The 24,281-nt window shown below is 45.1% G+C and overlaps 1 protein-coding gene across 2 annotated transcripts in view; it reads left to right on the top strand.

Annotated features, from left to right (window-relative positions):
• The window catches only part of CSMD2 (CUB and Sushi multiple domains 2), a 477,324-nt gene that overhangs the window by 365,981 nt on the left and 87,062 nt on the right, over positions 1–24,281 (top strand). For both annotated transcript variants that reach the window (XM_028738980.2, XM_028738982.2), the window contains 7 exons: positions 2,295–2,497; positions 5,029–5,220; positions 6,938–7,076; positions 10,735–10,922; positions 18,265–18,459; positions 19,336–19,452; positions 22,320–22,433. In XM_028738980.2, coding sequence (XP_028594813.2) covers positions 2,295–2,497; positions 5,029–5,220; positions 6,938–7,076; positions 10,735–10,922; positions 18,265–18,459; positions 19,336–19,452; positions 22,320–22,433 — 1,148 coding nt within the window. The remainder of the gene's footprint in view (positions 1–2,294; positions 2,498–5,028; positions 5,221–6,937; positions 7,077–10,734; positions 10,923–18,264; positions 18,460–19,335; positions 19,453–22,319; positions 22,434–24,281) is intronic.

The raw sequence follows: 24,281 nt of genomic DNA, 5'->3' as shown, positions 1-24,281 counted from the left end.
TGGGACCAGAAAAGGGAAGGAGCAGAGAGGGCTTCAGCAAATGGGCAGCAGGGCTTTCAAATGGGGTTAAGCAGTTCTGTGACCCTTTTGGTGATGTAAATCATTAGCCCCCTGTTTATGCTGAATAAAAATCCCTTGATCCCAATATACTACTATAACATTGCTATTAGCCAAAATCACTGTTAGTATTTTACACCTACATTAATCAAAGCAATCAGCCTATCATTTTTAGCCCATAGATCTGTGTGCATGAGGAGGGTCTCATCAAGAGGGCTCTGCTGCATAATTTCATCCCACCTGCCATTCAGATTCCTCATCCTCAGGTGGCTCCCACTCTTGGTCTGAATCAGAATGAACCATGACAGGATGGTTGATATATGTCAAAGGAGGCCCCGTGTGCAAATCATGGCTGGCAGATTCTCCTATTGTGGCATCACGAAAGTGGGTCTTCTCTGTAGTGACACTGACCCCTTAGAACGTCTCTTCCCTATGCAAATCAGAAGGTGCTCACTGTGGCAGGCTTTAAACAGCTACTGAAAACTTACTTATTTTGTCAGGCTTTCCCTAGGACTTGGTTTTCTGAACTCACTGCTCAATATCTGGAGAAGTTGTTGGACTACAGTTCTCATCATCCCATAACATCTGTGATACTGGCTGGGGCTGATGGAGTCCAACAACAGCTGGAGGGCTGCAGGTTCCCCACCCCTGTATTAAGTGAGACAAGTGTGTATGAGAGAGAGAGAATAGATACATATTGATGGATAAACAGATTCAGTCACTGTGAGCGAGCTGTGAGTTCCCTGTAAGTTCCCTCAGCGGGAGGAAGGATGGGGTTCTTTTAAGATGTTTCAGAGGAGTGTCAAACAATAGTGATGGGACCTCCTTCAAAGCCTCACATCTTCCCTCGCTGCTTTTCCTCAAGGTTTTATTGCATCTCGAGTACAAACGTTGGCGAAAATACAGATATAACAAGCATATTCAATAAAAATTCAGAGAGGTTTGGGCCGCCTGAAAAAGCAGTCAATTAATAACCATGCAATTGTCTGACATATATAATGCATTGCCACAGTACCCATTATCTCGAAGATGGAATTAAAATATTGAAAGCGCCATGCCACTGCGGCCGCCGCCTAACAGGGTGGAAAAGAACGCCAATAATAAAGAAAACAGAAGTGGTTGTTAAACTTGGCTTGAGGTGTGCAGAGACATTTGGAAAAGGCAACTCCTTTTCTCCCTGTTCTTTTCTGCTTTCTGTAATGAGCTTATCTTGAATTGAATCTTTTTGTGACTGTCCAGTTATCCCTCTTTCTTTGTAGCAAATACCCAATTTCCTGTCACCGTGAACTGTGCTCCTCTTCGTGTTCCTTTTAACCAGCAATCTCATATTATTTTTCCACCCTAGTGACTTGTTTAATGCCAATTCCTCCCGCACAACCCAGGAATCCTTAGGACAACTGTGCAGTGAAGGGAGTGGGAAGAGATATGTAACAAAGTTTTTGGGGCATTCTGATCAGGCTAGAGTTGACCACTGTGAGAGCAGAATACTGAACTGAATGGGCCACTGGCCTGACTCATAGAATCAGAGAATCAGAGAGTTGGAATAGACCACAAGGGCCATCGAGTCCAACCCCCTGCCAAGCAGGAAACACCATCAGAGCACTCCTGACATATGGTTGTCAAGCCTCTACTTAAAGACCTCCAAAGAAGGAGACTCCACCACACTCCTTGGCAGCAAATTCCACTGTCGAACAGCTCTTACTGTCAGGAAGTTCTTCCTAATGTTTAGGTGGAATCTTCTTTCTTGTAGTTTGGATCCATTGCTCCGTGTCCACTTCTCTGGAGCAGCAGAAAACAACCTTTCTCCCTCCTCTATATGACATCCTTTTATATATTTGAACATGGCTATCATATCACCCCTTAACCTCCTCTTCTCCAGGCTAAACATGCCCAGCTCCCTTAGCCGTTCCTCATAAGGCATCGTTTCCAGACCTTTGACCATTTTGGTTGCCCTCCTCTGGACACATTCCAGTTTGTCAGTGTCCTTCTTGAACTGTGGTGCCCAGAACTGGACACAGTACTCCAGGTGAGGTCTGACCAGAGCAGAATATAGTGGCACTATTACTTCCCTTGATCTAGATGCTATACTCCTCAGACTTTTCCTATCTCCTTAGAGTTCCCAGGGCTCTCTGGGAGGAGCCAAGGTAGTTACAGTTTTGAAACTTACAACAAGTCTATAGTGCAGATATAGCCTTATTGTATCTGTTCTTTCCTCCACCTCTCACCTTGCATGGCAGCCTCCATTTCATGGTTTTCCACACAGAGGAGTTCCATGATGTTCTGAGGATCTGGGACGGGCCTGTGGAGAAAGGGATTCTCCTGAAGGAAGTCAGCGGTTCCACTCTGCCCAGTGACGTCCACAGCACCTTCAACTCCGTGGTCCTCCAGTTCAACACAGACTTTTTCACCAGCAAGCAAGGCTTTGCCATTCAGTTTTCGGGTAGGTCTGATAAACAGTACTAATCATTTGAGAGTGAGAGGAGGGCAAGAATCAGATGGAAGCGTCTTTCCTCATCCTGTCATGGGCTTTAGACCAGGTGTCCTTAGGTGCAGAATCTTGAGCACTAGCAGCTCACCAGTAGCCCTTTTTGAATTCATACCATACTCTGCACTCCTTCCTCATAATCCCTTTGTCACTACACTCTAATGAATGGACCTCAGACCCATCAGAGGATCAGGAATGTCCTGAGGAGTGCCTCTCCCTGCAAAAAACCCCATGAACACAAAGAATCAAACATCAAGCATAGAAAGACACTGGTCCTTTAACTGCCCAGGTGCAACTCTTGAGCAGCATGGCAAGATAGGGGATGTTGGCCTAGCTGCCTCAGCAAAGGGAATGTGCTCCCTTCTTCCCGTCCTCCCATTTGAAGTGAGGGCAACACAAGGGCCTCAGTTGCCCTCAGTCATGTCACCAGGAAGCTAAATCTGGATATACTGTGCTGTGATGTTATTTGCAAACAAGTATGAAAAAATAAGAAACCTCTAAGATAGTGGACCTTTGACCTTCGTGGCCTTTGAAAGCTCATTTCCACAATGAAAATTCCATCCTGAGATAGTGTGTTACAAACCAAGCAAGCAGAAACACATTTGCACAGGAGAAGATTCTGAGAAGTTTATTTGGTGCACACCCAAGGGTTCATGGGTCCCTGGCTATGCCTCTTGGGCCCCAGGATCAGCCCAAGTGTGCCATAAATGCTTTCTAAACCCTCAGCACTTTTCCTCCACATTGCAGCAAATCGTCAGCAGTCGTGTATAAGGCGTTGAATGAACTTATTTGAGTAACCCCTGAGAAGCACCTGGGGACCCCCAGTGTTCCCCCAAACAAAGCCATTGCTTTGTTCTATTTTTAATAAGCGTACTTTGGAGTCCCTCTTTTCAAGGGGCTGCTAGCTGCTTTCAGCACCCCCTCCAATTAAGAGGTATTCTGTCTGTTTTTAAAGCCTTGGGCACTGGAAAGAACAAGAGTGAGTTTTCACTTAACATAACATCAGATTTCCCAAGTTCCTTCCATAAAAAGGTCAGGCCCATGACTACCTCTGAAAGCTGGCGGCAAAATTCCTCTCCATCACTTAGTAGAAGCATCTTTTTGCAGTACAGTTTATTTGAGAGCATATGGTTGACATAAGATTGTAACAAAATGCCATGTAGGATTAGCAGATGCCCAGGCTTATTAAGTAAACATGAACGAGTGCAAATGTACATCAGGCTGAACTCCACGGAGCACACTTGAACTTGTCATCCCCCGCAGCTTTTTCCCAGCTGCAGAGGCAGATGTCATCTGTGAAACGAGTGATATTGTGTGCTTGAGTATGCATCCCTGTGCAAGCTCACACGCACACGTGCAAACCAGAGTTTGATGTGAGGATGTGCAGAGTCACCAAAGCCTGTTGTCAGTGCCAGGCTTTATGCCCTACACTGAACAGTGACAGCGCATCTAAGCATGTGCAGAGTGCACTTCATTACCACTGAGAAACCAAAAACAGAACATCTAGGCTGGGAGGAAGGGCAGTCTGAACACAAGCAAGAAGTTTCAGGCAGTGTTGTGGAATGGGAACACCAAAGGGGACCATGTAGCATAGATGCCCTGGCATTGTTGTTGTCCTCATCCAGCAAGAGGTAAACTTCTGCAAAACTTTTGAAGTGTAGGAATGCTGGTGTCGCCTAGTGGCTAACTATGGTGACAAAAGGAACCAGTGTGGTGGAGAGGTTAGAGTGTTGGACTAGGAGTGTGGACATCTTGCACCACACTTTTCTTCCATTGAGCAGGATGCAGGAAAACCTTGCAGCCTCATCCTTCCAAGTCCGGAAAGTGGCAGGCTATATAAATACCCCCAGATTGGCTAAGACTGGTATGCACTCTAGGAACTTCCCTAGAATGACAAGTGACACGTTCAGTGTCTGAGATGCACAGTTCAACAATGTCAGGCTATGGGTGGAGGTACCTGAAAGGAGAGTTCTCCAGCTCAGGATCCCCCACATCTGGACTAGACTGGAAACAGAACCAGGGAAAGCTGTGGCGAGTGGAAGCCCCTGTTCTGTTGACTAGGCAAGAATAGAAGCATGTGTCCCTGGTATATGCTGGTATTGGCCAATCCAGAGAATTAATACTGCCTGACAATCACATGTGCTTTTATTTTGATGGCCCTTCTCCCTTTGCTGCCTGCAGGGAGCCTTGAGCACCTCCATTCCACAGTACCTGACTTGGCCTTTCTAGGTTTAAGCCATGGGTGGGGAACCTTTTTCAGATCCAGGGCTGCATGCTAGTGTTGGATGGGGCAAAAGAGAACAGGGCAACAAATGTGAGTTTTGCCCTTGAACAGTAGCCTTTTTTTCTGCACACACTTGCACACACCTCCCTCCAGCCAAGAGGTTCTCGACCCGTGGTTTGAACTGTGGAATCATTGAGAACTGGTTAATATATGAGAAACGCTGTTGCCTTAGTTCACTCACTTTTTCCCTTCTTGTTTTCAGTGTCCACTGCCACCTCCTGCAATGACCCGGGTATCCCACAGAACGGGAGCCGCAGTGGCGACAGCAAGGAGGCGGGAGACTCCATCATTTTCCAGTGTGATCCTGGCTACGCCCTGCAGGGGGATGCCAAGATCAGCTGCGTGCAGATTGAGAACAGGTTTTTCTGGCAGCCTGACCCCCCAACCTGCATAGGTAGAGGCTTCAACTTGGCTCCCTCTGAAGTTGACAGCAGCTAGAGACAGTCACAGTAGAACCAGCAGGAAAAGGAAGTGCTTAGCCCAGCTTGGATCGCTTCACTGCTTCATGAGAACTTAGTGTGGAGCAGGGCCAGAGCTGCAAGTGAAGTGATCTTTCAATCTAGTGTAGTAGTAATAATAATAAATGAATACATAAATCATTATTATTGGACATTGTAGCAGATTATTGTGTGAAATAGAATATTCTTAATCCTACCCGTAGAATATATTGTGGTTTAAACAAATATAATCTGAATCTTGAAATACAGTTCATGGGAGGAGGAAGATAATCTATATTTATATTTAATTTTGTAATGCAGTTTGTATAAACCACTATTATTTTCTTCACCAGAATGGCCCAGTATGATGCTGTGTCGTGAGGTGGCATCATTCTGGGGCATTCTCCAGAAAAGAAAATGGTGGGAGCAGTTTGGGTGAATTCCACACCAAATTGACTGACTTTTGAAATGGTGAAAGAGGGAAGAGCAGTGTTACCCCTCTTTTTTTCACCAAGCCTGCCCCCCCATCCCCATCCCAAGGCAGCCAAAAGTTAAATGCATGCACACACAGGTCCATGCTGTATTAAAATTGTCATGCCAAGTACACCGAAGCAATAAATGTTCAATTAATGGCCTAATTAAATGTTAGCTGTCTGTGTCATCCTCTTGTACTTAATTTGTATTTATAAAATATAATCCCAAGCAAGGGAAATTAATTAATACCCTTTCATTCTAAAACTAATTTAAAAAGAAGGTCAGGAGTTTTCTGTTTCTTTTCTTTCTTTCTCTGTTTTCACTGTAGGGCAGTTTATGGGTTTCATTCCTTTGTGAGTGACTAACTTGATAATTTGATACCCGACCCAACCAATCATAGCCAGATAAACCACTGCTTTGGAAAGTTTTGGAAAGGTGAAAATATACATTATTTTGGCAAACGTACTCCAAAAGGCATTAAAATGCCTTATAGTTGGCTTCAGGACCCTGGACCCTCCAGATGTTGTCATGGGAGTTGGCATCTGTCAACATCTGCTGGGCCCATCTCTGCCTTATAAGGAAAAGAACTATAAGAAGGGAGAAGGGCCACATAACCATTCTGATGAAAATCCCCCTTGCCGCGACCATCTCACCTCACAAAACCTCAACTGAGCTCTGTTTTTTTCTGTGTTTTGAGTCTGGGTGGTTGGAAATTACTTCCAGTCATTCAGAGGAGCATGTTGTTGGAGGGGAAAATGTCATTAGCAGCAAACCTAGGAAGATACAGGGGTTGTAGAGGAGGAAGCCATTCCTAAAGTTGCTAGGTAATACTCAGGTCCTTAAAAAGGTAACGGTAAAGGACCCCTGACAGTTAAGTCCAGTTGCGAACGACTCTGGGGTTGCGGCACACATCTCACTTTACAGGCTGAGGGAGCCAGTGTTTTTCTGCAGACAGTTTTTCCGGGTCATGTGGCCAGCATGACTAAGCCACTTCTGGCGAAACCAGAGCAGCGCATGGAAACACTGTTTACCTTCCCGCCGGAGCGGTACCTATTTATCTACTTGCACTTTTTGGCGTGCTTTTGAACTGCTAGGTTGGCAGGAGCTGAGACCTTTTTCAGGACCTGAAACAGATGCCTTGCATGTGTGCATGAGAAAGAGGCTCTGAAAGATAAGCCTCATGTATACCTTCTCTTATAGCTCCCTGTGGTGGGATCCTGACTGGGCCTTCAGGAGTGATCTTGTCACCAAACTACCCAGAGCCTTACCCCCCAGGAAAGGAGTGTGACTGGAAGCTGACTGTCTCTCCCGATTATGTCATTGCCTTGGTATTTCACACGTAAGTTCTCAAAGTTTCTCTTTCTTACCAGGTATGGATGGGAGGGGGGTGCCTTCTTCAGTTTGCTGCTATGCTTTGAAATTCACGCTTCACCAAACTGCGTGATGCAGCTCTCTAGTGTATATGAGGAGAAAGTGCTCACGAAATCTGAATATTAGAAGAAAACAATTTACAAAAATGCATTACAGGAGAGGGAAATTGCTTGCAAATATGCAGACACTTGGCAAAATTAAGTACAAAAAATCCACAAATATTAGGAGAAATACATGTGGAAATAAGAATTTCATGTGAAGTTCTTTTTTTAAAAAAACGCAAACGTATTTGAAAAATTGGGGGGAAATGGGAAAAATGGAAAGAAAATCATTTGGAAAAATGAAAAAAAAAAAAGGAGCAACCCCCTCTGTGTTAATCATCATGTATTTTCTCTTTTCTCCTGGAGGCAGAGTTTCAGGGTGCCTGGGGCACCACCAGTACTTTAGTGCCCTTACATGATTCTGTATTCAATTTCCAGACTTGGTTCTAACCATAGTGCAGGTTCAGTTTGACATATTTTTTCAATGTGCATATTTCCTTTTCTTTTTCAGGTGTGCATGGGTGCATATGAGTGCATATGCAGATTGAGGAACATATCAGACACAAAGGAATCTTGATGTGATTATGTGCTCACATCAGGAATCTGTTTTGTGTGGTGGTTTTAATCTATGTGCTCGTGCACATCTCTTACCTGTGTAGGGAGGGGAATATAAATTTTGAAAGGAATGACTTCCGTAACACAGTTCACATTTAATGCAAAAGGGGGAGGGGGTGTCATTAACATCAGCAGTCCTCCTTATTATTGCTTGTAAGCCGCTCTGAGCCTTGGCTGGGGAGGGCGGGGTATAAATAAAAACTATTATTAATATTAATATTACAACAATTGGACTGTATGATATTCTTAGTCACTGACTTCTCCCCACTTAGATAGATGTGTTTTTTTCTGTTACTATTTTTTGCAAATTTGAGCAAGGAGGAAAACTGGAATGAAGATTGGGGTTGTTCCTACCTTCTTGTAGATAGAACATTGAAATAAATCAAAGATGGGTGTCCTCTGCAAGACCCACACTGGCAACTGAACGCCTTTGATCATATGAGATGCTTTTTAGCCACCATCCAAAATGGCTGCAGGCATTTGCTGGAACTTCAGCTGTTAGAAAACCTCCTTACTGATAATGCTCTGAGATCAGGCAAAGAGCTTTTGTAACATTGGTCAGATTTTAATTCTGCTTTTGGCAGGGTGAAGATTTTGTCAACAATGATAAATCTTTTTGGGTGGGAACATTCCTCATTGTCACGGTGCAGATTTTTGTCAACAGTGATAAATCTTTCTGGGCAGAAACATTTCTCAGCCTAACTTTTGAGCTCAGTTTCAGCTGCTGCAAACTTGGAAATGGAGGTGGGAAATAACCAAAGGGTTGTAAAAGTTGTTATACAGATATGCTTTGCTTTTTCTTGGAGTATTTGTTAACCAGTGTGTTGCCAGCGTGATAAACACATTAGCCCAAGTTGAAACCCCAGCTTGTATTATCCCTGTTTGTTAAGGCCCTAAAGATGCTATTTTGCTCCCTGTCTCTCCTTACCACCTCATTTGCTGAAGTGAGAGCAATGGGATGGGAGGTACAGTGTAGATCCTGCTTTGCAGTAGTAGCTCTTTACAGATCCACCAGGAAGCCTTTTCTGCTGCCTTTTTGCTGGCAAGTGACAACTCATATTTTCCCTACAAGTATTCTGAACCAGTGGATAATACATTTGTTTACATATTTCATATATATATGAAATTGGAAATATATATGTATATATGTGTGTATGTGTGTGTGTATTATTGTTTATTAAATCAGTATCCTGTCATTCTGCCAAATGAATCTCATGGGAGCACGCTTTGTATTTTTCCTCCATGCTGCTTTTATCGTGTATCAGTATAGTGTTGTTTTATACTGATACACAATAAAAGCAGCATGGAGGGGAAAAAAGACCCGGAAGTGTCTGCGGACAGCGCTGGCCCCCGGCCTCTTGAGTGAGATGGGCGCACAACCCTAGAGTCTGTCAAGACTGGCCCGTACGGGCAGGGGTACCTTTACCTTTATAGTGTTGTTTTAATGTGAGAGCCCTTTTCATGTACGTGGCCACATGAAGGGTCAACACTGTAATGAAGCAGGGGATGAAGGGCTTTGCCACTGGCCTCATCTCCAAACTTCCATGTCTCCTTGACTTTGGTGCATTGTTAGACGAAAGTCTGAAAGGTGAGGTGGCTCTACTTAGGGAGGCTCCACAGCATGATTTGGAGCCTTGCACAAATTAGAGTTCCATATTCTGTGGAGGAGCCTTTGCAAGGACATCTGCCTCCCCATTAAACTTTTGCCAAACACGTGGAGCTCAAAGGAGCAGGGCAGGGCAGATGCATGACATTGGGGTGTGGTTCACGAGGCACAATCCTATTCCTCTTCCCCACAGTATGCCTCCACATAGAGGGCCAATGACTGTAGACTCCATCTCAGTTCCAGCAGATCTTCAGGCCCTTTTCTGAAGCTGGTGTTTACATCCCAAGGCTGCATTTTTAAAAATCAAAACATTCTATTTTGATGGGCAATTTTTTTTCTATCTCATGTTGTAAATCTTAGCATGACCATAATAGAACCTCCTACTGGCTACCATTCCATTCTGCAGGCTCTGAGAAACCTTCACAACCATTCACTTTTAAGCCATGCCAGCAGATCCCACCAGGTTCCATTGGCACAATGAGTTTGTATTTCTGGAGCTTCTGCATTGGAAGACCTTCCACATTAATGCAGTTCCCCTTTTTCTATCTTGAGTCGCGCTCCCAATTTCAAAGAGCTATTTTATCCTACTTCCATTTTCTCTGTTTTAAAAAAAGTTAAGTTACCTCTTGTATGACGCAAACTCTTATGTGACCCATGGGGTTTCTCTCTACACTCAAGAATCCAAGTAAAAGCTATTTCAGACTTGGTAGTTAATTGCCATGGTGATGTTTCAGTCATTGGTATATTTGGATTTGATGCTATTTCGAGCAAAACTGAAATTAAGTCTCAATTTTTAGTTGCTGTTGTTTTCTTCTCCCATATTTTGAGCTTGGATTTTTATTTATGATGTTTATCTTATGGCTGCTGGCTGAAAACAATAAAGGTTTGCTGTGCTGAAACCTGTCATTATTTTCTGTTTTGCATGGTGGGTGAACCTAGGACAAGGGGCCAAATGCAGCCCCTTCTCTTTGCTTCTCAGGACTCTGAGCTACGCCCTGTCCTACCCCTGCTTTGTGCCCTCCATGAGTACTTTGCCTGGCTGGAATGTGACCCTGGACTTTGATTATCCCATTTCCTTGCCTGAAGAAATGATGGAGAGATATATGGTGTGGGGGTGGGGGTGGGGGTAGAATTTTCTGGCTTCTGCATGGCCGAAATGTAACCTTCTGTACAAAGGTAAGTATCACATGCAACCCCCCGCAGAAGGTTGTGCTCAGACAGAAAAATATTTCTCAACTCCGTTTTAGTTTATCACTTAATTCTAGTGTCATTTTAATAGAGGGGCAAATATACTTGGTAGCAGTGGTGGAAATGGTAATAAATCTAACACATGGATTTTCCTCCCTTCCTACCTTCTTCATCAGCTTCAATTTGGAACCAGGATACGATTTTTTGCACATCTATGATGGTCCCAGCTCGCTTAGCCCCCTTATTGGGAGTTTCTACGACACTCAACTACCAGAGAGGATTGAGAGCAGCAGCAATAACCTCTTCCTGGCCTTCCGGAGTGACGCCTCCGTCAGCAACATGGGATTTGTAATCTATTACACAGGTGTGTGTCAAATTCTAGGAGATAGCTACGTTGTTATTATCTCTACCATTTTTTTATCCTGCCCTATCTTTTGCTACCAGTCCCTAGTCGCATTTAATTCAGCAGACATCTATGTTATATTACCATTGTGGCAATGAAGGCTTGTCATGAGCATTGCATGGGGGGGGCAGGGGGTTAGAGAGACAGGCGTGCAGGAGAGAGCGAGAGAAGAATGGGAGCTTGCGCCATGGTTGAGGGAAGCAACAGAAAGCAGTGGGGCAGAGGAAGCTGAGCTAATCCATTGGTCCAGCCAGCTCAGTTTTGCCTATACTGTTTGGCAGTGGCTGCCCAGGGGTTCAGGCAAGCATGTCTTCCCAACACTACCTGGAAATGACATGGATTGAGCTTCTAGTCTCATGTAAAGGCAGTGTGGTGCACATTTAGAAGGAAAGCCATCAGAATTTCAAAACCAGGAATGATTGCAGCTCCATGAGCAGTTTTTGTTTTAAAGGAAATATTAAACACTGCTGATTTTCATGTATAAACCTGCTGCCATTTAGCTGAGAATCACACCGTCTAACATTTTCAAAGGGGACAAGGGAGCAATTTATTTTTTAAAAACAAAAGCATAATCTCCTAAGTGGATGCCTGGTGAGGAACATCTGCAGAGGGAACGAAGTGGGATTGTACAGGTGTAATATATTCCATCTTCTTTCCCCTTCCATTTCTTCTCTGCATTTGACTAATCCCATCCTGCATTTGCAACCCTTCAAAGAGCAGAGCGTGCCCTTTGCAACTTCCTCTCAGCTTTCAGCCTCCAGAGTACTTGGAGAGCACTGGGGGGTTAACCAGGTGCGCCTCTCTGTGTATCGCAGCAGGATTAAAGATTGCTTCACATGGGTTGTTAGCTCTCTCTGGAGGGAAAGGGTGGGGGTGGGGGTAACCTCTCTTGACTTAATGCTGAATGCACGGATGTCATTCTTTAAAAGGAATTTGGATGCTCTGCCCTGTCTCTCTCTCCCCTTCAACTCTGGCTTGTTCAAAGGGAAAAATTAACATGAAACTTTGCTCCAGAGTCAGACTTCTCTGTGGTGAAGTTAGTTCCATTTGAGAATTAATGCAGTGTAGCTGTTGAGAGAATGAACTGTAATCTTGGGAGTCCCGATTTCAAGTCTCACCTGAGCCCCATCACTCCCTCTAATAGCGAACTCAGTTGTTGCATGCTGACAAGACTGAGAACCAAGAAGGAATTTAAGAAGACCCCAGCTGCATTAGAGACTGCTCCATTAGGGCAAATGGGGCATTGTCCAGCCAAGCTCAGACAGTCCCCAGGGCTGGCCCAGGATGCATTGCCTCTTGACGAGGTGATTCGCTTCCAGAGAATCTGTAGCTCTGTCTTACTCCCCAAATCAGTTATGCTTCTTAGGTTTCACCAGGGCAGAAAGGGTGACTGTTAAACTCACTGGACTTAAGCCAGTTTAAATACGTCCTGTGTGTTTCTGTATGAAACTCCACCCAGCAGAAGTCTCAATATTCACACCATAACTTACTCTAGGGTGAAAGAGAATGACCCCTGTCTCCCCACCCCACTGCCCCATCTATGCCACCTGTTGCCGATTCTGTTTTAACACACTGTCAGCCTCTCTTTCACTTCTTGAACATGAGCCTTATGTGAGTTTGGGGGCTGTTAATCTCAGGATAAACTAATCTGTCAGCAAGCCCCAGGTTAGTAAGCCATGTTTTTAAAATACACTGCCTGCCTCTCCCCCCATCTCCAGACCTAGCAATAACAAATTCTGGGGTTTAAAAAAAAAAATAGAAAAGCTCAATTATTGGTTATTTACATCCAGCCAATTAAACCTGTTTAGCTGTTGCTCCTTTAAGGCATTCACTTAGCTCTAGTTTTTTAAAAAGGCACCCAAAATGATTACAAGGTTGAAGCTCCTTCAAAATGAGAACAAGTGTGTGGCCACTAGTGCTGATGCTAGGAGTGCTGGTGATGTCCTGACTCAGGATGTTGGTCTTCGTAAAGCTGATGGTGAGGCTGAACTCCCTGCATCCTTGTGCGAAATGGTTTAGAAGTCTCTGTAGAGCAGTGGTTCTCAACCTGTGGGTCCCCAGATGTTGTTAGACTACAACTCCCATCATCCCTGAGCTCTGGCCTTGCTAGCTAGGGGTGATGGGAGTTGTAGTTCAACAACATCTGGGGACCCACAAGTTGAGAAAGGCTGCTGTAGAGCTTCCTCTGTCCAGGCTGACCACGGCGATCTCTCCCACCAACAAAGGCAACCCATAGCACACGTACCATATGTCAATCAGGTAGAGATGATAACTCATAACTGCTGGCTCTCGCATTGTTTTCGCTGCTTTTGCAGCACCAAAGTGACCTCTCCCAGGCACAAGCCTGGGTGATGTTTATGGAGGTCCTGGGCTGCCCAGCCAACAAGATTCTCCCCCTCTTGGCCTCACTGATGTGGTCCAAAGGAAAGGAAAGCAATACAGTTGGCACCAGCTTGGCTGCAGGAGTTGCTGAAAGAAGGCATGCAAGATTCCAGCCACTTTAGGGACTCAACTCTGGATTTTTGGATGTAATGGAGTGATGTCACTTCATTCCATCCAGTGAGGGGAAATTAAAGACTGCAGGAGCTAAAACTGAGGGTTGTGAGCGGCAGAGACATAGCTCAGTGGCAGAGCATCTGCTTGCATGCAGAGGCTCCCAGGTTCAATCCTCAAAATCCCCAAGTAGGGATGGGAAATATTTTGAACTGAAATCCGGGAGAACTCCTGCCCCTGATTGTAGATGAAAATGATAGCAAAGGTGACGGGAAGAGTCAGAGGCCAAACGAAACAAAAAGTCCACAAGGAATGGAGAATATTAAAGAATATTTGAAGAACCATGGTATACAGGGTAATCTCCTGGCAGAGCCAGACTGAGCCTTGTAGTATATAAAGGTAATTGACAATTTAAATAGAAATATGATAAAAAATAGAAGAAATAAGTAACTGTGCGGTAAAAGTGTATTTAACAGATAACAGATAACAACAGATAACATACAATGAAAATGTTTGGAAGTCTTTTTTAAAACTTCTTTTTCTTCTTTATTTTTTCTTTTTTTCTTTTTTTTTCTTTTCTTTTTTCATAAATTCTAGTGTCATGTGTATTGTGTGAGGTATAAAAAGTATCTTTGCTTCACTTGCCATCATTTTCTTTTTTGTTACAAACAAAAACAGAGAGTGTTGTATAAATGTTGTATAAATGTATATTTTAAAAAATAATAAAGATTGAATAAGGGGGGGGGGGAATGAGGGGATGGACCAATGACCTGACTCAGAATAAGGCAGCTTCCATTGTTCCTAAGATATGAGGAGGGTTGCTGTTCTTTTTTGTGATTCTTTTTAATGTGTAATTCATATATACATAGTACTTAGATAAGATTTTTTATCACAAAATGCTCAATTAAACATGTATTTTATCTCAGTGTGCACATTTCTCAACATATTATAAACACTTTTGAGCCACAAACTGTATCTCTGCATTCAGAGAAGTGCAAAATCCTGAAGGATAATTACTGTCTGATTTGCGTATTGGTCCAGGAGTTTGCAAATTAGGTCAGTTTGCTTCAAAGTGCAGATCAATTGACATTCTCCTCCATCTCCAAGCTAAGGAAGGAATGAAAGTGAAGAGAGAAGACATCTCCATGAAAAAGCTAGGGGGGGGCGGAAGGACAGTTGGTCAAGGAATATCCCCCTCCCCACCTCTTTTTCCAGCAACAAAGCACAACATTGTGCAGTATGGTTTCATTTCATTTTTTTCTCAAAGGGAGCGCAGAGGCAGAGATCAAGAGGAAGACCTAAGATGCCTGACAGCTGAGTGGGAGGCAGAGTGTCAAGCGGTAGCTGCTTCAGCTCCTTACATGAAAGGCACCACGGCTCTTCAGAATAACAAGTGGGGAGGGGGGGAGTGAGAAATAGAGGCACTGAATGGTGGCAGGAAGCCTGTAGGGGTGAGAGTTTCTTTAGCGTGGAGAAAGGGCCTGATAATAATATCCCTTAGAAGTCAACACTGCAGACAAGAAAGGCAACATTTTTATTTTTACTTTGTGGCTTGGGGCTGGAGTTGTCTGCAGGGAGGCTTTCGCTGCCTATCGTCATCAAGGCAATCTCTCTCTCTCTCTCTCTCTCTCTCTCTCTCTCTCTCTCTCTCGTAGTCAGAGGAGGCTGCTCCATTGGGGCAAATGGGGTGCAGCTATTTCCCTCAACTATTCTCCGCTCACCTGCCTTCTTTCTTACTGTGGCAATTAGAGACCTGCAACTAATCTTGCACCAAAGAGTTGCCCCATTGTATCAGGAAACATTAGGGACACGGGTGGTGCTGTAGTCTAAACCACAGAGCCTAGGGCTTGCCAGTCAGAAGGTCGGCAGTTCGAATCCCCGTGATGGGGTGAGCTCCCATTGCTCGGTCCCTGCTCCTGCCAACCTAGCAGTTCGAAAGCACGTAGATGCAAGTAGATAAATAGGTAGCGTTCCGGCGGGAAGGTAAACAGCGTTTCCGTGCACTGCTCTGGTTCGCCAGAAGCGGCTTAGTCACGCTGGCCACATGACCCGGAAGCTGTATGCCGGCTCCCTTGGCCAATAAAGCGAGATGAGTGCTGCAACCCCAGAGTCATCTGTGACTGGACCTAACGGCCAGGGGTCCCTTTACCTTTATCAGGAAACATTCTTTCCTCAAGGTACCAGGATTCGCCTTACTCCTTATCTTGTTACCACATACCAAAGTGTATGCACAATACAGAAGAGGCCCACATGCTGCATGAAGGTCTCAGAGAGTCCTTTGTTCGCTTGCTTAATTAATATGCAATTAACCAGAGTCCTTATATGGAATCATAGTAGGGCGTTATCCCAAATGATTGGAAGGTACTCCATGCATATGTATAGTCTTAACTGATAAGGGGAACGTATATTAGGAAGCCCCCTTCTTTAGGAGGGTGCTCAGTCCTTTTGGATGTTAATCCACTGAGCCTCTCTGTCTGGCCAGCAAAGACAATAAACATTCCTTTGTTCTTCTCATGCAACAGCGTGGTATTTTCCTTTCAGCCTGTTAAATTGCAACATTTGTTGTTGTTGTTGTTTAGTTGTTTAGTCGTGTCCGACTCTTCATGACCCCATGGACCAGAGCACGCCAGGCACTCCTGTCTTCCACTGCCTCCCGCAGTTTGGTCAAACTCATGCTGGTAGCTTTGAGAACACTGTCCAACCATCTTGTCCTCTGTCGTCCCCTTCTCCTTGTGCCCTTCATCTTTCCCAGCATCAGTGTCTTCTCCAGGGAGTCTTCTCTTCTCATGAGGTGGCCAAAGTACTGGAGCCTCAGCTTCACGATCTGTCCTTCCAGTGAGCACTCAGGGCTGATTTCCTCCAGAATGGATAGGTTTGATCTTCTTGCAGTCCATGGGACTCTCAAGAGTCTCCTTCAGCACCATAATTCAAAAGCATCAATTCTTCAGCGATCAGCCTTCTTTATGGTCCAGCTCTCACTTCCATACATCACTACTGGGGAAACCATAGCTTTATATATATGGACCTTTGTTGGCAAGGTGATGTCTCTGCTTTTTTCCAAAGGGTGGCTCTAGCTGTCAGCTTCCTCCTCCTCCTCCTCCTTGTCAGTGCTTCCTCTTGTAGAACTCAGCAGCGATGCGGATGGGGAGAAAACAAGACTTAGTTGTTTTTGCCACTCGTTGGCTGTCTGGCTCCACCTTCTGCTGGGCTCCCTGCCTTCTGCCCTTCCAGTTCCAAGGAGATGGAGCTGCTCCTGGTCACAGGCTTTATCCGAGCGATACCTTTCTCATTCATGTCATACAGCAGCTCCACCTGATGCCATCATCATGGCTCGGGTGCTTAACTCTGTCTCAGTGAATAAACAGGAAGCCGTTGCTTCTTAGGATATCCTGGCCCCAAACCATATAGGACTTAATAGGCCCAAACCATCCTGAATTGTAGCCTGAAGCAGTTTAGAAACCTGTGAAGCCTTTGAAGAGATGTTCTGATTTGCCACAATATTCTGGCAAGCTTTGTAGCTCAGTGGCTATGTTCTACCTCCAGAGGCAGGATGCTTCTGAATACTTGTTGCTGGAAATCATGCATGTGAAAAGCTGCTTGCAGGCATCCCATATGGATCTGGTCAGCTGCTGTGAAAATAGGATACTGGACTAGATGTGTCTTTTGGTTCTCTTATCTTCTTTAGTTTCCGACGAGATGGACTCCTATTTGAAACCCTGGAAAGCCACTGCCAGCCAGTGTTGCCAATACTAAACTGGATGGGTTGTCTGACTTGGCACAAGGCAGCTCCCTACATTCCTGAGCCATCTGATATATCCAATTCCCACTTTCTTGTCTAATGCCAGTGGTTGTTACCCAGATCCAGAGCCCCTTGCATGCAACTGGTTGAATGAATATGACTGTATGCATGGATCTCCACATCCACCTTGGAACAGGTGGTTGCTGCCAGCATGGGAGGACTGAGCTCAACAAATTTAGTAGAAGGTCAAATGGTTTTAAGGAAACACTGCCTTAGAGGTTTCCTATGGTTTCTGTTTGTAGTTATTGGAAACTCAGTTGAGGCTGTAAATAAGCAGAATGAGCAGAAGCAAGTGGTAAAGAAGATGAGGTGACGTTACAGTATCCGACTTTTTACACCTAATGAGGACATAAGATCTTGAATCTTTTGAGGGAGAATAGGTGAGGTATGGGGGGAAGTGGTGGGTTTTGTGTGTTTTTTAAAGAACCATGACAATCTAATTTCAGGGCACATTTTCTTATTGTTCCAGGGCCACGATGTTCACAATTAAAATAAAATACAATAAAAAGCCTTGGGCTTTTAATGAGCAATTTTCAAAAGACAAAAGCTATGGATTAATCAAAGCCCCTAATTATATTTCATGCATACGAAAATCAGGAGGAGATGAGGGGAGAATAGAGAAAAGGAGCACACTTTTTCTGGATTCATTTCCCCCCCCCCCTGAATTATTTATATATAAATTGAGACATATTTCAATCCTATGGAGGTCTCTTCAGAAGGAAATCCTGATGGAATTCCATAGGGCATGTTTCTCATTAAGTGTGTATAGCAGTGTGTATTGCCTGCATAAGCCGGGTGGAATAGAAAGGTTTTCAACAGGGATTCAAAGGCTGAAGGCTGCTGAATCCCTGTTCCATAGGTAGTCAATAGGTGCTCCAGAATATGTTTTCCATAAACCATCCTGCATTCTTTCCTGAGAGGATCCTTTGGCACTTTGTTTTATTCAGAAAGACAAAGCAGGGGTGGTTGCTAGCAGTAAACAGTTAACATCCTGGCAATTTATTTTTCCAGAAAACCCCAGAGAATCTTGCTTCGATCCTGGTTCGATTAAGAATGGCACCCGGGCTGGTAGCGAGTTGAAACTGGGATCCACTATCACCTACTACTGCGGCAGTGGCTACGTGATTGATGGGGTGTCTACCTTGACATGCATTATGGGAGGAGATGGAAAACCTGTGTGGAACAAACCAAGACCTACGTGTACAGGTGAGCAGGGTAGAGTGGAAGTGGACTTCTTTCTGTTTAGTTAGTTATCACCTTCTGCACATGTGTCTCAAGGCAACGTGCAATAAAAACAGCTTGAAAACGGTTTTAGATAGCTGGTATATTTTAAATAAAACAATAGATACAAAATAGGCACTTATGGCAGAGACCCATTCATGCAGTTGGGAAAGGCTGTCAGAACAAAAAACATACTTGTTTGTTTCCAAAAAGTGCAAATACTGGGTGCCTGTTGTATCTCTACAGGAGTGCAGTTTCACAGAGTGGGCAGCCACACTGTGAAAGCCCTACTCCAAGCTACTGTGGGACTGGCTTCTGATATTTTTGAAACTTGCAGGAGGAGCTCTCGCACAGACCTCAGTGACCTACTAGATATATAAGGAATAATTATATATAAGGAAAAATTCTCCCAAAGCTGACCAGGGCAGCTTCAAATTGCATCATGTGAGCATTGCTGTTGCACGGGTACAGATAGTTATGCATCCAAAATCATAGCAGAGCCGTTCAAGCAGTTACCACCCATGTGTACCCCACTCCACTTCTCAACAACCCACATAGTTCAAGATGCTGCTCACAACAGCTTTTGAGATCAAACAGACCCTACATCATGGTGATAAACCTTCCAGTTGATGGCACAGAGTTTGTAATGAAATATGTATCAGGCACAAGTTCTGCTTAGGGTGGAATCCTCTATTTCCTCAGTGAGATACTACAGAGTTCCTACTGCTTGCTGGGCATTGTATTAAGAGAATGCATTGTCTGATATCTTTAAAAACAAAGGGGGGAGGAAAGAGAAAAGCATGTACTGCATGACAGACAGACAAATTGATTGTTGCTGTTGTTGTTTTTCGCCCATTCCAGCACCATGTGGCGGTCAGTACACAGGATCAGATGGTGTTGTCCTGTCTCCAAACTATCCTCAGAACTACACCAGTGGACAAGTGTGCCTGTATTTCATCGTTGTGCCCAAAGACTATGGTATATTCTTGGTGTTCACAAGCCCTGATGGTTAGATTGTTCATGTTGTTACAGTTCCGCCCAGCAGATGACATCTTTGTTTCCTGACACAGGAAATAAAAGTGCCACTTGATGGGAGAAGTATAATAAGAAGCAACATGATTGGCGATTTTCCCTCCAGAAGAATATATTCCACTGGTCCCTAAGGCTGTTGGAAGGAGTAGTTCGAAACACCTGGAGGCCACCAAGTTGTTGAGGACTGGTCTAGTGGAATATTTTAATCTGCATGCAGCAGTGTATACACTTTATATTGGAGAGACCCAAGGATTAATTTTAGATGTGTGGGAGCGGTGTGGCCATGCACTGAAGACAAAATGGCACTCATCAGTTCAAAAGTTCAAAATGTTGTGTTGTTTTTCTCTGATAGAAAAGGATTGCTATATTGTCAAGATTAGTTTTGCTTTAAAGGCCAAGAGGGACGAGGAGTGTGGTTTGAGAGGAAAGCAAGGGAAGAAGGAGCCCACTAAAATCCTGTGCCCCCAGAAACCTGGAACCAATCCTGGAGATTCAGCTCCCCTTCCCAGTGGCCCAAACTTTTCAGCCAAAAGTACCGTATTTTTCGCTCTATAGGGCGCACTTTCCCCCCTCCAAAAATGAAGGGGAAATGTGTGTGCGTCCTATGGAGCGAATGCAGGCTCCTTGGCTTCAGCGATAGCAACGGGAAGCCTCCGAAGCGCAGAGGGAGCGCTCCCTCCCCGCTCCGGAGGCTTCAGTCAGCTATCCGCAAGCCTTCGGAGTGCAGCAGGAGTTGCCGCCGTGCTCCGAAGGCTTGCGGATAGCAGCCTGAAGCCCGGGGAGTGCAGCGCCAACTCACGCTGCACTCCTCGGGCTTCAGGCAGCTATCTGCAAGCCTTCGGAGCGTGCCCCCAGCCCCGCAAGCTCTGGGAGCAGACCTGTTCTGGGGGCTGGGGTCAGGGGAACCTTGGGCTTCCCCCACCCCAGCCCTGCGGCTAAAAACAAAGCCAAGACTTGGCTTCTGCCAAAGATGCGCGCAACCTCTCCCGGCTGGAGAGGTTGTGCACGGCTAAAGTGGAAGCCAAGACAGCCAGCGGGATGGATCCCGCTCACTGTCTTGGCTTCTTTGCTCTTTGGGGCTGGGGGGGGGGGGGAATCATTTTTTCCCCTTTATTTCCCCCCCTAAAAACTAGGTGCACCCTATAGTCCGGTGCGCCCTATGGAGCGAGAAATACGGTATTCAGTGGAGAACTAATGCAAGGGTCTAAAGCCTTGACTCTTTGAGCTCTAGAAATCTTACAATTGTCCCCTGCAGCCACACTTTGTTGGGGAAGAGTGATACTTCCAGGGTTCCACAGAACAAGGGTGACCAGTGTGGTGCCCTCTAGATGTTGCTGAGCTACATCTCCCATCATACTTGACCGTTGCCAGCTATGAGTGTTGGGATCTGGAGTCCAACACCAACATCTGGAAGGCACCAGGTTAGCTACCCTTGCAGAGTGAAATCAGGACTAGCGTCAGCATGTGGCATCCTTGGGCAGTTTCAGGCACTTCAGCATCCCAATGGGGCCTACCTGCGATTGAGAGATGCTGTGATGGGCCTACTGTGGAAAATTAAAAAGGTGACTTTTCTCTTGACACTTACTAGAGACTGCTGCCACCCACCACCACCAGATAGGCCTGCCAATGTAGCCCAATGGCCTAGGAAGCTGCCCACCAGGGATTGCAATTCCCATTGGCCCCAGCCAGCCTGGCCGTATGATGCAGGGCCTGGTGGGAGTTGTAATCTAGCAACCTCAGAAGGACACCAGCTTGGACCTACTGGATATAGCATTATCCAGGCTTCACAAGTTGTGCTACAAAGTCTGACAAGAAAGGACTGTGGAGAAGCTTCCTTGGAGGAATACCTGAGGGGGCATCAGGAGAAGATTGGGGCTCCCTGCAGCATTCCAGCGCAACATCTGATTTTGCAAAGTTCACAAACATTGCCGCTGGCTTCACTGCTGAAATTTCCTAACAAGAGAGCGAGGCACTTGTGAATCTGTAAATGGGCATTTACAAGCTGCAAATAACAAATCTAGCATGCAAAAAAAAACAAGCGACAACAACAAGAACTTGAGCCTCAGGGTTTTGAGTCAGAAAAACTGCTGTTATGCTTTGAAAAAAATAGATATGCATAAATAACCCAAAGCCCTCAGAAGGTAGTATTTTGAAAAGAAATAAATAAAATGGACTAATGAGCTGCCTGTTATTTATTTCCCTCTCATTTTTGGAGGGGGAGGAATCTGCTAGAAGTATTTACAATGAAAGCATTTGGGGGAGCTGATGGGACTAAACATTGACTGCCTTTTTCTGAGCACAATCCAGACAAGTGCTGCTTCTGTGCAGCTTTCATTCATTTCCAGTGGGGCTTCTGGATCTTAATTTTGGGCATATTGCTGAGCACCCATAGCTCCTCCGATCTGCAATCTGTGTTCTTGCACGTTAAGATTGATTTTAAATATTTATAGTGTGCCCTTCATCTGTGTAGATATAAAAGGGCAGAGTTATACAATACATAATACAAACCAGCCATACAGTAAAATATAAAATAATAAAGCCCCACATCAGTATAGACAGTGGTAGCTGAAACCACAAAGGGTTTTATCCAACTAAGGCTCCATCTCCGCTATACATTCAAAGCAAGTACCACATTAAATAGTTATGGCTTCCCCTAAATAATCATTGTTAGTTGTTGATTTTTTGTTGCGATTCTACATACTTTGGGGTATGCCAATACCACTCTGTTGTGTCTCTGTTGCTTCGTTGGTGTGATGGTAAACTTCTGCTCTTTAATCTGCTGTTTAATTGCGCCAAATGTGCTTCATTGACAGTGGTGTTTGGTCAGTTTGCCTTCTTCCAGACCGCTCTCCATGATATCATCGAAGTGCATGATGGACCCAACCAGCATTCCCGTCTCCTCAGTTCTCTCTCTGGTTCCCACACAGGTAAGAGTATGTTCCCCCTCTCCCTAAGATCCTAAGCTTGCTTGGGCCATACATACTGCTCAGGCATCATTCAGTAGCATGGAGAGAAAACTGAGGGCCACAGCAACAGGTAGCCCTGAGGAGATGCCCTAAGTGATTTTGACATATGCAGCTGAATTCCAGTTGTTGGGGAAAACGAGCGGGAGAGTGATATTGCCCTCCTGTCCTGCTAGTGTGCCTTTCAGAGCAGAATGCTCAACTGGGTGGGCCTTTAGTCTGATCCAGCAGATCAGTTGCTTTGTTCCTGTGAGGGAGTGGGTGAGTTTGTTCCATTTTATGTTGCTTCCCACTCAAACACCCTGAAGCAATTTACAACCAACGTATTTAAACCCCCGCATGCAATAAAAATCACATAAACATTAAAAACAGATTTAACGGTACAGTATCCTAATATCTTATCGGTGGCCTCCAGAAAAAGAAAAAGAACATCTTTGCCTGTTGCCGAAGCAATGATAAGAGGCTTGTTCATGCAGTGCACTGAGCGCAGGTACAAGCTGTCTCTACACATGTGCAAGTGTTTGTGTAAAAGTGTACGCTTGTTGGTTTGCACTCTGTAAAGTGGGGTAAGGGGGAGAATGGGCAGCTGCTATAGACAAGGCCTTTTGTAGAGGATGCCTGGTACATTCGTGCCTAGCATAACTGAAATCTGGGCTACACTCCCCTGGGGGTAGGCATGGAAGGCATATATAGAAGCCTGACTTGTGGGAAAGTCCTGAAACTAGAGGGGAGATGAGAATAGGATGGATGTGGGGCAGGGTGTATGGCCTACATAGCTTAGTGGGCAGTCAGGAGAAGGTCCATAACATACTTGCCCTGCAGTAGAGTGTTGTGAAGCTCCATGCTTGATGTTTAAGCACTGTGCCAATAGGAAACAGAAATATATAACGTTGTGAATGCTTCCAGCTGCATCATCTGTCAGGGAAATTGCATCCTTTGTGAGAATGGCTGAGCCCTGGAACCTTTGCACAAGTAGTTGCTCTTGCAAAAGGCTTCCTTTATTTGTTGTTTAGTCATTTAGTTGTGTCTGACTCTTCGTGACCCCATGGACCAGAGCACGCCAGGCACTCCTGTCTTCCACTGCCTCCTGCAGTTTGGTCAAACTCATGCTGGTAGCTTCGAGAACACTGTCCAACCATCTCATCCTCTGTCTTCCCCTTCTCCTTGTGCCCTCAATCTTTCCCAACATCAGGGTCTTTTCCAGGGAGTCTTCTCTTCTCATGAGGTGGCCAAAGTATTGGAGCCTCAGCTTCAGGATCTGTCCTTCCAGTAAGCACTCAGGGCTGATTTCCTTAAGAATGGATAGGTTTGATCTTCTTGCAGTCCATGGGACTCTCAAGAGTCTCCTCCAGCACCTTACTTAAGGTGCAGAGGTCAGAGCAGCACAGCAATGGTGATGCAACATTGCGGCAGAATTAGAAGTGTGACCCCACTTCCAGTGGTTCATGAAGGTGCCCTACACCTGAGTGAACATGTGACTATGGCACAACTTCTTAGTGTTTTGTTGATCAACCCCATTCTCAGCCTCTTGCCATATGGGAAGTAGCGTCCCACTGGTACCTACATTGGAAGCCCAGTAAGACACAGACCTTTATCCCTCGCAATACAGGAATGGGGATACATTGCAATCCTTTCTTTGCGTTTTGGGCTCTGCACACCCATGCGACAAAAGATATCTGAATTACCCAGGGACATGTCAGCTGTGGAGTATGATCCCACCAAATGGGGGCCAAACATTTTCATAGTTTATGACCCATAGGCTTGCAGCAAGTAGAGACTTCCTGCATAGCTCAATCCCCCTCCCAGCCTGAG

Source organism: Podarcis muralis, chromosome 7 (assembly GCF_964188315.1).
Source record: "Podarcis muralis chromosome 7, rPodMur119.hap1.1, whole genome shotgun sequence".
In the NCBI taxonomy this organism is placed as follows: Eukaryota; Metazoa; Chordata; class Lepidosauria; order Squamata; family Lacertidae; genus Podarcis; species Podarcis muralis.
This window is presented reverse-complemented; position numbering and strand designations above follow the sequence as displayed.